The sequence below is a fragment of the Lepisosteus oculatus genome, chromosome 12 (assembly GCF_040954835.1).
Source record: "Lepisosteus oculatus isolate fLepOcu1 chromosome 12, fLepOcu1.hap2, whole genome shotgun sequence".
NCBI lineage: Eukaryota > Metazoa > Chordata > Actinopteri > Semionotiformes > Lepisosteidae > Lepisosteus > Lepisosteus oculatus.
Genome location: NC_090707.1, coordinates 25185342 through 25199465, shown reverse-complemented (window position 1 = coordinate 25199465; position 14124 = coordinate 25185342). Strand labels below are relative to the sequence as shown.

Here is a 14124-nt window from a genome sequence, read left to right as displayed (position 1 = left end):
ACTTTACATCTACAAGAAATGGATCAGCAAATGTGATTAATAGTTTAAAAAAAGATGTCATTCAAAATTCAATATATGTTAAATAGTATTAAGCTTGATGTTAGATTACTTTTTCATTATTGATATATTTTCAGTTTGATGGTAATCCATAAATGCCGAGGTGTAAATCAGGTGTACAGAGTAGCGGAAAATCAGCAAAATCATCCACACGATTGTTCCTCTAATCGTTTGTGGCATCCAAGCTTTTTTCTGTTTTTTAGTTAAAAAAATATCACTCACTTTACCCAGGGCAACTTGTACATATGAAATGAAAAACTTGCATTCATGATGATTGCAAGAATTTAATTTTCTGATTTTTACTTAGTAGATAGCAGATTTGGATTTAACCTGAAACCTGGAAGAATGTTTACAAACCTGTTTCATTGTTGTATGCCCTCATTTATTTACCGCAGAGCTGTGGTTGTTCCAAGACGTGTTTTAACGTTTTATTGATTTATTTGACGTTAAATTTGATTTATTGTACAGGTGTGAAATTAACACGGTCTTCATAAAGCATAACTGTGCACATCTCTTCATAGATATAGGGGTGAACTGTTGCAGTCCAGTTCCGTTCTGGTGTCCTTGCAGTGGGAAGTGCCTGTGTGCAGTGCAATGGCTCAGTGGGTAGTGACTGTCTCTTTGCTGTGTCTAGTGGAAACCCTGTCCAGAATTCCAGCTGTGGAAGTGGAGCCACTGCCTCGCGCTGTGCTGCAGACCTTCAGCCCCCAGTTTGAGCGGAGTGTTTCCAGCTTACCAGAGATTCCTGAGGCGGACTTGTCTTCTGTCGACTCTAGCCTGACACGTAGCCTCATGCCCTTCCAGAGAGAGGGGGTCAAGTAGGTTCAGAGTTGCAGCTTTTTAACCATCTTTTAAAGCAAGAGCCAAGGGGAAAAAATACTTCTTCTCCTGTTGTCTTAACTCCCTTTGATTAAGGGAGAATGATGGGGTATTTATTTCAGACTTTGTGTCGACTCAATGGAAGTTCTAATTCAGAAATATGTTTTGCAGGATTTTTCTTCTGGCTCCAAAATTCTGAAGTTTCTTTACTGTATAATTTTACTGTATAAAGTCACAGTGTCTGCTTGTCATATACAAATGTAATACGTATTTACATTAGTATAATTTACAAAGTAATTGATTGGACGAATCTGCAGAGTAAGCTAAAAGTATCCATCTTGGTATCTGAAGTCATTTTCAGTTTTATTCTTTTCGGCCCGCTGTTTGAACTTAACACTGCCATGTTCTGCTCTGTTATGTCCTGTTATGTTAGTTACATTGTGTTGATTGTTCTTTTTCTTTCTTTCATTGGTTTGCTTTTTGTTTATCAATGCTGTAATGGTCACTGCTTATGAAATCAGTGAAATGGTGCCCGTATATGACCTCAGCCATTCTGATTTTAACCATTTTCTTTTGTAATTATTTGTCCATGGGAGAAAATATGAATAACCAACTATTAAGGAGACAAAATCAGCCCATTTTGTATGCCCATTGCTACTATTAGACATTCATACTCTCATCACTGATAAATGTAGAAGGGTGATATTGTGTTAAAATGCCAAGACAGAGTTGTTAAAATATTGTAGTTATGTTAAAAGAATAGTTATGAAAGTGGTAGTTTTGGACCTTTCACCTCACTTATCTCAAAATGCTTCAACTCATATTTTTTTCATTTTTGCATGTTTAGATTCTAGTTTACATCTCCTGAGGTTTTTGTGTTATGCCTGGGTCTAACAATCTATAATACAACATTATAAATAAAAAATGGTCTTTGCTGACTTATCCAGTTAAATAGATGTCAAAATCTAATCAAAATGATTTTTCAGCTGTGAGAAGAGTGTGGAAAACTAGGGGAATGTCTCAATTTTTACTTTATCTTTTCAAACCAGTCCTTGTATGGACTCCCCATGGTTTCTATGAAGCTGACATATTAGAGAAACCAGGGTTTGTGTCATGGATTGGTTCTTTGTTGAGTTACCTGGCTGAGATGTGCATTTTCTAGAATAACTATGACAGCATTAGTTTTGATCAGGAATATCATTGAATCCAGACATGTACAGTATGTTTTGAAGTGTAAGAACAGGTGTATGACAGCAGCTGTTTGTCTCCTGCAGCTTTGCAATATCAAGGGAAGGCCGCCTGCTCCTGGCTGACGACATGGGCTTGGGGAAGACTGTACAGGCTATTTGTATAGCAGCATACTACAAGAAGGAGTGGCCCCTGCTGATAGTGGCCCCCTCGTCTGTGCGTTTCACCTGGGCAGAGGTATACTACACAAAACCACATATCCTTTTGAAATGGATAAGCTATAGATTTTGATGAGCCATACTTAATATAAATTACAGCCTTGATCAGGTGCTCCTCATTATACCTCCATTTGGGATATATCGTGGGAATTCTCAAGTCCCCCAAGGCAAGTATGTTCTATTTCAGTATAGATGGCAAAGTCTAAAGACCTCTACAGGTGGGTACAATATGTTGGCTCTAGTTTTGTTATTGGACTCTTGTAATCAACACTTGCAGTGTCCCGCAACAGCAGTTTACAGCTTTAAACAGCACCATTTTAGTGGAGATAACGAATATACTGAGATTTATTAACCCACTCAATCTCTGATAACTCTGGTATCCTGCAAAATATAGAGCAGGTGCTGAATTGAAGAGGCAAGTTGCAAGGATGAGGATACCACCAGGTTGTTACATAAAAGGGCTGAATGTTGCAAATCAAAGATGGCTTATTCAATGAGTGTGGAGTTCCAGGAGGAACGGATGTGCATGGATGAAAGAATAAAAAATATGGGTTAAGGAACTGGGCTGGGTGGAAGCTCTAGTTATGCAGCACCCGCGGGAAGAAGAAATCGCAGATTCTGTAAACAGTGGGGAATCAAATGACGAACATGAAGTCACAGATTGAGTATCATGGCGATGATTCCTGTAAAGTAGCAGTAGCCAAACTGAACTAAGTTCTTGAAAATGTTAACCAAGTGATGACCTTTTTTAGGCCATCAGATAGACAGTGAAAAGCTTCATTAATTGTATTTGACTGGTATCAAGAAAAATGTACTGAAAAAATGCTGTCAGGAGTTTTGGCAAACTAAATAGTCTATTTGAAAAAGATTCAGAAACTTTAAGTTCATTACAGTAACCTTATTAAAAGACTCAATAAAATAAAAGGGGAATATGCACTTTTAATAGTTCATATGCTTTAGTCGTTGTTTACTCATATAGAAAAAGAAAGGGGTTCTGAAACTACTGTAGGTACAGTAAATTCCACTTACTTAGTTCCATTAATAATGCAAGTAGCTTATAACAGAAGTGTATACTGTAGGTTTGTCTTGTCACACCTGCATTATATTAAAGTTGCACTATATAAGCGGAATTTAGCTTTTTTGACAGATCTCATAAACATGTGCAACTGATCACATTAACCAAATAGGTCAGTTACTCATTTTTCAAAAGATCAACAATAAGCTCTCTGATTATGCAACATTTAAAAAGTTTTCTTTCTGAGAACTGCCTGCAAACAGTTTAAAAGTTACAGTTATGAGCATTTCAGTTTTGTATAATATGATTTAGAAGTTCATTTATATTAATAAGAGGTGCTTTCATCTATGAAAGTCATCAGTTGTCTTGAGTGTAAATCGGAGAGGCAGGGAAGGGAATCGGGAATGAGTAATAAGATATAATTATTTGAAGGAAATGGAAAGAAATGCTCTGAAGCGTGGAGCAACGAGTTTCCCTGTTTGGCCTTTTGTCACAACAGTGTAAGTACACACAGAGAACCAATCAGTCACAAATAATAATGGCTACTTTATTGAACTAATTTTTATGCCGTTTCATATATCTTAATGTTTAATTCAGAATTTTTCATAGAAAGCCAAATATCATCTGAAATCTTTGTAAAAAAATCTCACATTAACTTGTGCATGCACATGTAGACTGCATCAAACTATTTTCTACTAATTTTCCTTTTCTGAACAGCGTCATGATATTATTTTGTAGCTTAGATCAATTCTGGAAAAGACAGAAAGCTTACCTTTAATTTTGCTTGTTGGTGAAAGGGGAAGATTACTCACTCCATGGTATATAAATTAGTTAAGCAACTAGCACAAGGCAGAGATCAGTGCCTTCTTGTTTTATACATATTTGAGAAGATTAAGCTAGACACCAAAGGTTAGTATTTTGGGCTAAAGAAACATTAGTAAAATAGGTTGCAGCCAACTGTTTAAAATTGAAATTGCAATACTAATCTGCTTATTTTAAAAGTAAAGGGAGATCTCTTGTCAAGAACCTTGCCAAATAAATTAGTTAAAATAACCTTAACAGCAAGAAAATTAACTTTGTTCAGCTCCCACTATCGTATATAAGTGGTGGCTCTGTGGCTAAGGATCTGCGCCTGTGGCTAGAAGGTTGCCGGTTCAAATGCCGTGGCCGGCAGAGGAATTCTACTCTGTTGGGCCCCCGAGGAAGGCCCTTAATACTAGCTGCTCCAGGGGCGGCGTATAAATGGGTGATCCTGTGTTCTGACCCCAAGCTTCTCTCCCTGTCTGTGTGCCTTTGTGTCTCATGGAGAGCAAGTTGGAGTATGGCAAAAAGACAAATTCCTAATGCAAGAAATTGTATTTGGCTAATAAAGTGATAGTTTCTTATCTAAGCCTCTATAGAAAATGACCTTTGAGTTTCTTGCACACGTTTTTGTTTAAAAATTGAACATCCACTCCAAATGTCATTTACCTCCCAAATTATTTGGTTCAGTATGACCATGACTGACTTATTGTGTGTAGTGCCTTTTGCACCAACTGAGCTTTTCTAGTGGACATTTCAAAGCTGCTGAATGTAGGAAGGTAGCTGTTTTCTTAATCTTGGTAAGTCTGATGCAAACTATTAATTACTTCAGTTTTGAACGTCATCTGCCCTTTCTGTATTCTTTCAGGCGTTTCGGAGATGGCTGCCCTCTGTGAACGCAGACCGCATCAACGTCATAGTGAAAGGCAAAGACAGCCTGAGCTCCGGACTCATTAACATCATCAGCTATGACCTTCTCAGCAAAATGGATAAGCAGCTGCCAGCGACCTCCTTCCGCATCCTCATAATAGTGAGCTTCCATCTTTCCATCCTTCAGTGTGCATTGCAGCAATTAAAAATACTGTATATAAACCAACTATTACTGTACAGAGGTCAAATCAATCAAATCATCATATTTTTTTAATCAATATGTAAACTTCTGTTCAGTATTTGGTATAAAATACTTTTTTGTCTTTCTATTCTCAAATTTTGCTCATCAGCTTCAATGTTTTAGACTTTGTGATATCAGTATTGCAGAACTGCAATTTGTCTGAATTGAACATTTTTGTTTGGCCAGTTTTTAAAAAAACTGCATGCACTGTTTTTGTTGAATGTGAATGCTTTAAAGAAACAAATGCTGCCTTCCTGAGAAAGAAGCATTGTGAGAATCGGTGCTTAACAGAGGCAACTATACCATTGGTTCAGTGGGTTGTACACAGGAGTGCAATTTCATATACAAGAGTGAGAAATGGGGCTTGCATTGGGGTATTGACATTACTAGTACTTTTTAATAATTAAAAATACATTTTATGCATTTGTGCATAAAATGTATTTTATGTGAATACTGTACATCTTATGTATTTAATGGCCATATCACTATGCAGCTCACAACTGAGTACAACATTAAACCTAAGCAGGTGTGAGTCTTGTCAGTACATGGATGCGCGACCTCGTGGAGAAAAACGAAAGTTGCTGCTGGAAGGGGTGTTAGTGGTGCCAGTGGGGGGCGCTCACCTTGCAGTCTGTGTGGGTCCTAATATGCCAGTATACTGATGTTAACACTACACTGTACAAAGGCGCTGTCCTTTGGATCAGACATAAAACCAAGGTCCTGACTCTCTGTGGTCATTAAAAATCCCAGGTCGTTTCTAGAAAATATTTATGAATCGGCTATATCACTTTGTTCTCCTCCCCACTGATAGCTGGGGTGTGGTGACCCCACACCCCAGCTATGGATCCCGTCACATCTTCCAGGTGGTGGTGGAGGAGGGGAGTCCCCATTACCTCTAAAGCGGTTTGAGTGGAGTGAAAAGTGCTATATAGGTGAAAGGAATTATTATTATTATTATTATTATTATTATTATTATTATTATTATTATACAGGAGTTTATTTTAAAATTATAGTTACAGAATACATAACATAGCCTTAGTGTGAAGCTAAGGCACAATATACAGTGCCTAAGAGCTACTGTGTAATCAGCCGTTGTAAATCAAATTTTGAAAGTCTGTATGGACACTTGTTGCCCAAGTTTAAGCATATTAAATTTTTACCACATTAATGAAACTCTGATCTCAAGTTCATAAAATCTAGACCAAACCATAGATTCTCTCACTCAAACTGATCAGAAGCCTTTTTGGCATTTATTGAAAGAATGGTGCAAGGGGAAAAGTAAATTCTTTGGTTTAGTGATCATAAATACATTGCAATCACCACACTGAGCTCAGACATACAATTTTTCAGGGCCGTAGATGTATGTGACTGGCTATTCATCTCCATCAGCTTCGATTTGTCAAGTATATGATTTATGATCACATTCGTGTCTGAGCCCAAAATATATAAGTCAGCTAATTCTAACAGGAATTCAGACAGGAGATGATAAAATTGGGTTTTAAGCATGAGAGGTGCATAAACTGAAATGAAAACAGTGTTTTGCCTGAAAAATTTGATTTTTAAATGTCAGTCTACATAGTTAAAAACCCCCTGACCCCAATATAGAAATTTCAGAATTGCCTTACTATATTTTTAAATCCCATTTTGTATTGCTTTCTACTGAAGGTGTTGCTGCCACATTGTATTAGCAAATCTACAAGCATCCAAAGCTTCCAATGACTTGTTTGTATCATGACATTATGTATATTTCTCCTATGCAATACATCTAAACAACTAGCACTTTTGGTGGGAGAGTTTAGCCCTTCATATATTCCATGACTACATTGAAGTCTTACAAATAAGTATCGGAAATGAATTCAATAGTTGAACAGTTAATAAGTTTACAGCAGAATGTAAGCTACAGTGAAGAATGATGAAATGAAGAATAAGGAGAAAAGGCAAAATGATTAGTTTTGCTTTCTAATAGAGTAGCAATGCCCCCTTCCTTCCCCCAGTGCAAACCAATTGTAAGAAGAACGTGTCCCTGGCACTGATGTGGATGATGCTGTGGGTTCACAAGGCAGGATTGGATCCCTCACTGATTTCCTCACGCTTGCAGATCTGCTTCTCTGCTGGGCTGGAATGTAATCCAGCTAGAAGTGTAGCATGGAGCTGTTTGCTGAACAAAGAGGGCTTTAGGTTCTTTCAAAAAGGAGCTCTGTCTGTCAGTAAACTGGAGAAAACTGAAGAAAAAGTACTCTATCTGCTATCATACTACAATATGAATGGCAGGTATTCAAGATAATGCACGTTTTTGGATAAATAATTACAAGTAGTTAATGGGCAAGAAACAATTCATAGATAAGAAATGAGGGCTCTACAATAGAGGGATGTTGTCTATAATTTTGGGCCCCAATACTTCACACTTTACATAGGTTACTTGAGTCAGGTATTTACAATTTTCTAAAGTAGACAAAAAACATATCACAGGGCACATTTGTTATTGGGATTGATCCCCTGGCTTTTTTCAAGAAGCAAGTGTATGAAATTCTCAGAATCTTTCTCATATTCTTGAATAAGTCCTGTTGTGCCAGTATTGGAAACCACTTAAGGATTTCTTTGTTCAGGAATACAACCAGGTCATCCTATCCCTGGCTCAGATCCATCCAGTCAGCTCACAGTTTGAGTGTTCAGTCTTTGATTTCTCCTCATGATTTTTGCTTTCTATTTCAGGCATCTTGTATCTTTTTTGTTGTGAATGACATTCTTTCAGTGTTTTCGTTGTTTCAGAAGAAGTAGGGGAGAGAAAACAAAGTGTGAAAATACAATACAGTGGTCGTTAAACTAACTGAACTCTGCACAGCAATATCCAAGAATTTCTGAAAAGAAGTTTATTTTAATATTTGATGCTAAGGTTAATAGCTCTCAGCCAAGTTAAGTTATTGTTTTGTCTTTTCATAATATTGTTTTTTCTGGCTGCAGGATGAATCCCATTTTCTCAAAAACATGAAGACTGCTCGCTGCAAAGCTGCTCTGCCTCTCCTTAAGGTACTGCTGATTTATTTCCCTTTCTTTGAAGACTCTCCCTCTGTTTATTACCATGTAGAGTAATGGAGCCATGCTCTGGATAACTTATTTTATTGCAATACTGTCTAATAATGGTTTGATAACTTTCTGTTTTGTTTCAGAAGAAACATTTATTATGCACAAAATAACATCAGGATTGATGTTGATGTCTTTGATGAGGATTGATGTTTTCAACATTATATGTTTATAAAATCCTGTAGTTGTCTAAAAGATTTTATTAAACTTACCTTATGGTGGCAAAAATATAGCTCACTCGAAACCCTCTTTTATGAGTAATCTTGTTTCTTTATGTAAACTAAAGCATATGTATTGACAATAAGCTTTTTAAAGCCAATGCATTTTAAAAAATGCATTGATGTTTGATGTTTTTATTGAAGAGCAAGACACTGAAGTATGGCCACAAAATACAACAGTTTAATGCTTCAAATAGCGTATCATAGTTCTGTAATGTTGCCATAGCCAAAATGTAAATGTAGTGGCTCTCTGAAGGCACCAGTTCTGTAGGGTTTGGGCATTTACTGGAACAATTATTAATTGTATCAGTAAATCACAAAGTTGATTCTTTTGATGGCTTTAGAATCCAACCATGCGACATAACTCAAACAACGCACACACACAGGTACTAATACACGAGGATACATTTATTAATACATAAAATATGCATATAAACCTAACAGATCTTATCGAGAGGGTTATCAGAATACAAAAGGTATATATTCAGTCAGTTACGAAGTGTTACACATCAAGAGGACATACGTTCAGTATATCATTTATTTAGACCGTTTCATAAATGAACTTGGTTATAACTTCTACATTAGATACTCAAAACAAGTACATAACTCTTAGGAATTAAATTGATATCAACTGGTTGGGATAACAATTGAATTCTCAAGCTGTAATGCATTGAAGTTGAATACTGGATGAATACTCATCCAATCTCTGGGGATTCAGATCTCCTGCGACTCAAAGAAACAGTTGCAGGCTGTTGCTGTCCAATCCGCGCTCTCTGGTTCGGAGCCAGGCTGTGCTGTGCGGCTTGCGACGGTGTGCTGCTGATGCTCACTGGCCGGCTAGTTAGTGTTGGCTTTAACTAGCAAAGTTTGTGCACAGGAGAAAAGATGACTGTGGGTCCCAGCAAGTCAGGAAGAGGACCGGTTCGTTCCTGATGAAGAGCTAGTTCTGAATAGTGATTCAGCTGTCCACAGTTCCGACATGTTCACGAGGCCTGCTGCTGGTGCTAACCTCGGGTGGATCCTCTGGTTACTCCCTGGCAACCTCCGCTCTAGACTCTTAGAACAAAGGAAAGTTCTGGCACTCTGACACACTGGCCGTTCCGCGGTTGTCCGGGCTGAGTCTCGGGATGGTCAGGAGGCGCGCTGCAAGAATGTCCTGCCCGTGGGAGCCTTCTGCTCCTGGGCCGTCCTGCCCTGGAATTCTCCTTTGAATTCCCTTTAGAAAAGTCTCAAAATTCCCTCTGAATCTTACTGAAACTCCCAGGCTCTCTGTGTTGCCTGTTTTTACCTGGAGAAACTTCAGCTCGTTGATTGACTGAAAGTTCCATGGGCATCAGAGTCCCACGTGGGTTACTCGGCCCTACCAGTCCCTGATTGGTTTGTCAAGGTGAGATATGAGTCACTTACTCCTGACACTTAGGAATGCAGTCCAGATGTCCAACTGGCACTCCCTAGACAGATAGGCACCAATGGATGACCATTGATCATGATAGCCAGGCTTAGCTAAGTGCATCCCCCTTTGGGAGCTATCAAAGGAAACCTTAAATCAGCCTGCATGAATAGTTTCTCTGTGGCTGCACCACAGAGATGAACAGAGAAATGGGGCCTCATTTGGGAAGCTCAGAAACACTTAATTCTGCCTTATTAATAAGCCTCGCCACTACAGTTCCATATTAACTGATTACTAATATTGTATTAGTTTTATACTGTCCGTTTTGTTATAGTTACCTGATTTTCTTTGTTTTGTATTACCAAAAAATCAGAAATAAAGGAAGCACTAGGTACTTTAGTTTGTCTTTTCATTCTGCGGAAAATATATCTATGCTTTCTCTCCAATCTGAACTTGTCATGATCATTGGTTAAAATTTCTTAAATCCATATCCACATGTTAATCTTTAGATTTGGTTCTATTATCTTTAATGGCTTGACTTGCATAATAGCTTGTTTACAGTGTGGTGCCTCCGGGGAAAAGGTTTATGTAATAGGTACAAAAGTACTCACACCACACACTCTCTTATTTTCGGGAAGTTTTCTCCCTTCTTCCCATTTGTCCGTCTTCCAAGCCAGTCCGCAATCCACTCTCTCTATCCTTAATCAGTCCAAGTTCCAAAAGTCCGTAAAGTCCCACAAATCCGCACCGTATCCAAATCACAAACCATAATCCTTTATTTATTCCAAAAATCTGTTATCCTTAAATCTGTATCCACACCAACCGAACTCCACTATCTCCTCCAAAACACATTCACCTACTGGCTTCCGCACCACTTCACTGTTTCCAGGGCATACTGTATATATTTTGTGTCCTGATGAGACCCACCTGCGTCTCGTTGTCTTTCAGACTGAGCCCTTTCCATCTGCGGGTCAGCTGGTTTCTCTTAGCGGTCATCTTGGTCAAGTATAGTGAGCAGATCGTTCCTAAAATACTTGTCCTGGATTACCCTTCCTCTGGTCCTCTTACAACAGATCTTTTTTTAAAATATTCTGTAATGACATTAAATAAGCCCTGAGCCTTGTAAATAAGATGTCTCATCTGATACAGATTTTCCTTACAGTGTCAGACATAAAAATAAAAAGGCTGCACGCAGGCCAATGCTGAACCTAGGGAGTAACAGTTCAGCAGTTTTTCTAGGCCACTCTTTAAAATAGGCCATTTTTAAAGGCTTTGAAGAAATTTAACTTATCATCTATTTAATAAGAAAACTGTTCCCAGTCAGAAGTGGACAGCTGTGGATGTGAAAGCCTGTAAAATACCCATAATTGCATTCCAAGTGATAAAATTAGCTTGCTAAATCACTTGCCAAAGTTGCCAGTATTTTTGTCTCTGTAGTGATAGATTATTTAAAGATGACTTACTAATCTTCTCTCTCCAAGACCAAAACAAGTAAGCAATCTCACTCAGGATGTTCATGCTCTTGGAGTGACTGTTCCTATCAGGTTGCCAAAAGGGTGATCCTTCTCTCAGGCACTCCAGCCATGTCCAGACCAGCAGAACTCTACACGCAGATCCTGGCTGTGCGACCCTCCTTCTTTCCACGGTTCCATGAGTTTGGGGCACGCTATTGTGATGCCAAACAGGCATGTTTTTCATTTATTCTCCTCTTGACAGTAATAATATGACAGTGTTTATAGCAATTGCAAGTTTTATGCCGGAAGGTAGCATGAAAGTTCTGTAGATACAGGTTATACATTCCAGACTAACAGAACTGCTGTTTTATCCACTAAAGTTATATATACGTACAGTTTCATGTTTTTACTTCTTGGAGAGTTAAAAATTTCATTCTAATTGGAGAGTTTGGGGCATGTTTGGGTTGCCTTTGTGAGGGGTTTAATCCACCAGACAAGACTACTATAATTCAGTTTTGTATGGAGCTGAAACTGTTACTTCTCTTGAGAAAATCTTGTCATTTAATTCATATTAATCTCTCACAAATTGACAGCAGCAGTAGCGAAACTGCATATGTGCAGCCTATGTGAAGTGTTGTAATAGCTAATCTATGACATTTACCACTCAAGTGTAATTGATTGTCAGGTGTTCCTCCTCATTAACATATTTTCCTTTCCAGAAATCTGTAGAGCTACAGTAAATATTTTTTGTACTACAATAAATGAACAATTTTAAAAGAAAAAGCTCAGTCGCAATGGAAGATCACCATAGAATTGTTTCTGTGTAAAGGAAAGACAATCAGTGAAAAGAGAAGAAACATGCTTAATTTAAAGACCTTTGCACAGCTGTTTATATTATAAAGCTGGCACATCACATTCTCCTAAATTCTTATTCAAATTAAAGTCTAAAAGTTACACAGCCTAAAGAAAAGGGCATTGGTGTACACGAACATTTCTTAGTCTTTGCTTTATAGCAGCAATTGAATCACAGCCCCTGGGGTGGTTTTCCAATAGCCAATTAGCAGCAGTAGCAATAAAAGACTCTGTCATAATAAGGCTGTGGAGTCTTTCTTTAATTACCTAGATTTATAAGCCTTTATTTTCAACACTGTTGCACAACAAAAATGAATGATACTCAGATAAAGCTTTACTGATTGATGGAATAGTTTTGATTGTGTAATGAAATAATTTTTCTTTAGAGAATTCTCTTAAGCTGAAAATATTTTTAAAATATAGCCTTTGATTTTTCCCAAGTTTCTTTGGATGCATATATTAATAAGTAAGCAACAGCATAATTTAGTAATGGGGGGAAAAAGTACATTTAAAAGAAAAACAGTTTAATTTGATTGCTTCATTGTTGGAATGCTCAAAATATTTGCCAGCTATGAAGTTTCTTGTTCGATCCTCAGAAGTAAAACATGAATGTAGATTCATGTGATTCAATATTCAGTGAAGATTTAATCAGTTAAACAGAACCATTCACTGGTGAATGTACTGTAATTAATCCAAGTGATCTAGTGACAAATTGATCAGTAAAAGCTCACCATCCACTACTGAAAGGAATTGTTTCGTGCAGGTTGGGTGAAAGATCAGGACATCTTGCTGACTAACATGCATCTCTGCTCTTCACTTGCCACAGCTTCCCTGGGGCTGGGATTACTCGGGCTCCTCTAACCTGGGCGAGCTGAGGCTCCTGCTGGAAGAGTCAGTGATGCTGCGCCGCCTCAAATCCGACGTGCTCTCTCAGCTCCCCGCCAAGCAGCGCAAGGTGGTAACTGTGACCACCGACGGGATCGCTGCCCGGGCCAAGGCTGCGCTGGCGGCTGCCGCCAAGGAGATGGCCAAAGGGCACAGAAATGTACGTTGGGCATGCCTCAGTGTGATTTTGGGTCGCAGCTATAAAGAGTAACCATGGGTCATCAAGTATGCACATCTAAATAAAAGTTCTTCTTTTTAGTTTTGGATTAATACACAATAGGAGTGTATCCCACACTGTACTTTCCCTCACGAGATCAATAAAGTATCTGTCTATCTAATTGTGCATGTATAAAATATTTGACACTAATCTTTTGTGTCCAACATAAATTTCATGTTTCACAATCAATCAGAAGGCATGGCAGGTTGGATTCTGTCCTTGCCGTTGTTATACTATGTTGGGGAATGCTTTCAGCCCCTTCCAGACTTCAGCCATGGCCTTGGCCTTCTCACCAAGCAGGCCCTCCCTTTGCGCTTCAGTGATATTGATGTCTTGACTCTGGACAGGGTACTCCATCACTTGAAGGACAGCTGTATGCGTATCTAATGAAATACAGTGAGAAACTGTGCTCAAAAGCAGGTTGACATACCAGTTTGGGTACAAAAAACTAATTCTGCATTCTGTATTTCTACTTATTTTAACATCCATTAGACTTAATTTTTATGATTAAAAGTTGTGTTCTCACAAACTTACACCCAGCATATCTTCTGAGCTATTCTGAGCTGAGCTATTTCATCAGAAAAGAAAGAAACTGGCCTCTGGTAGAGATTTATGGCTAGTAAATATAACCAAGCCTGCATGAGAGTGATCCCTCTAAATGAAACCACTGTGAGCAAAACATACTAGAGTTGCTAAGTATTGAAACAGCAAAACAAATACTGTATGTTCATGAAAATTGCCTTAACTTAACTGGATTAACTTTCCCGTATATTCATAGTTATATGAATAAAAGAGTAGTTTTTTAAACCAAGATTTTT

General features: G+C 38.2%; 1 protein-coding gene across 6 annotated transcripts in view; it reads left to right on the top strand.

Moving 5' to 3' along the window:
• Positions 1-14124, top strand: part of smarcal1 (SWI/SNF related, matrix associated, actin dependent regulator of chromatin, subfamily a-like 1) — a 29255-nt gene that overhangs the window by 7143 nt on the left and 7988 nt on the right. For all 6 annotated transcript variants that reach the window (XM_069196710.1, XM_069196711.1, XM_069196708.1 and 3 more), the window contains exons 7-12: positions 692-875; positions 2151-2301; positions 4967-5128; positions 8171-8236; positions 11443-11583; positions 13031-13249. In XM_069196710.1, coding sequence (XP_069052811.1) covers positions 692-875; positions 2151-2301; positions 4967-5128; positions 8171-8236; positions 11443-11583; positions 13031-13249 — 923 coding nt within the window. The remainder of the gene's footprint in view (positions 1-691; positions 876-2150; positions 2302-4966; positions 5129-8170; positions 8237-11442; positions 11584-13030; positions 13250-14124) is intronic.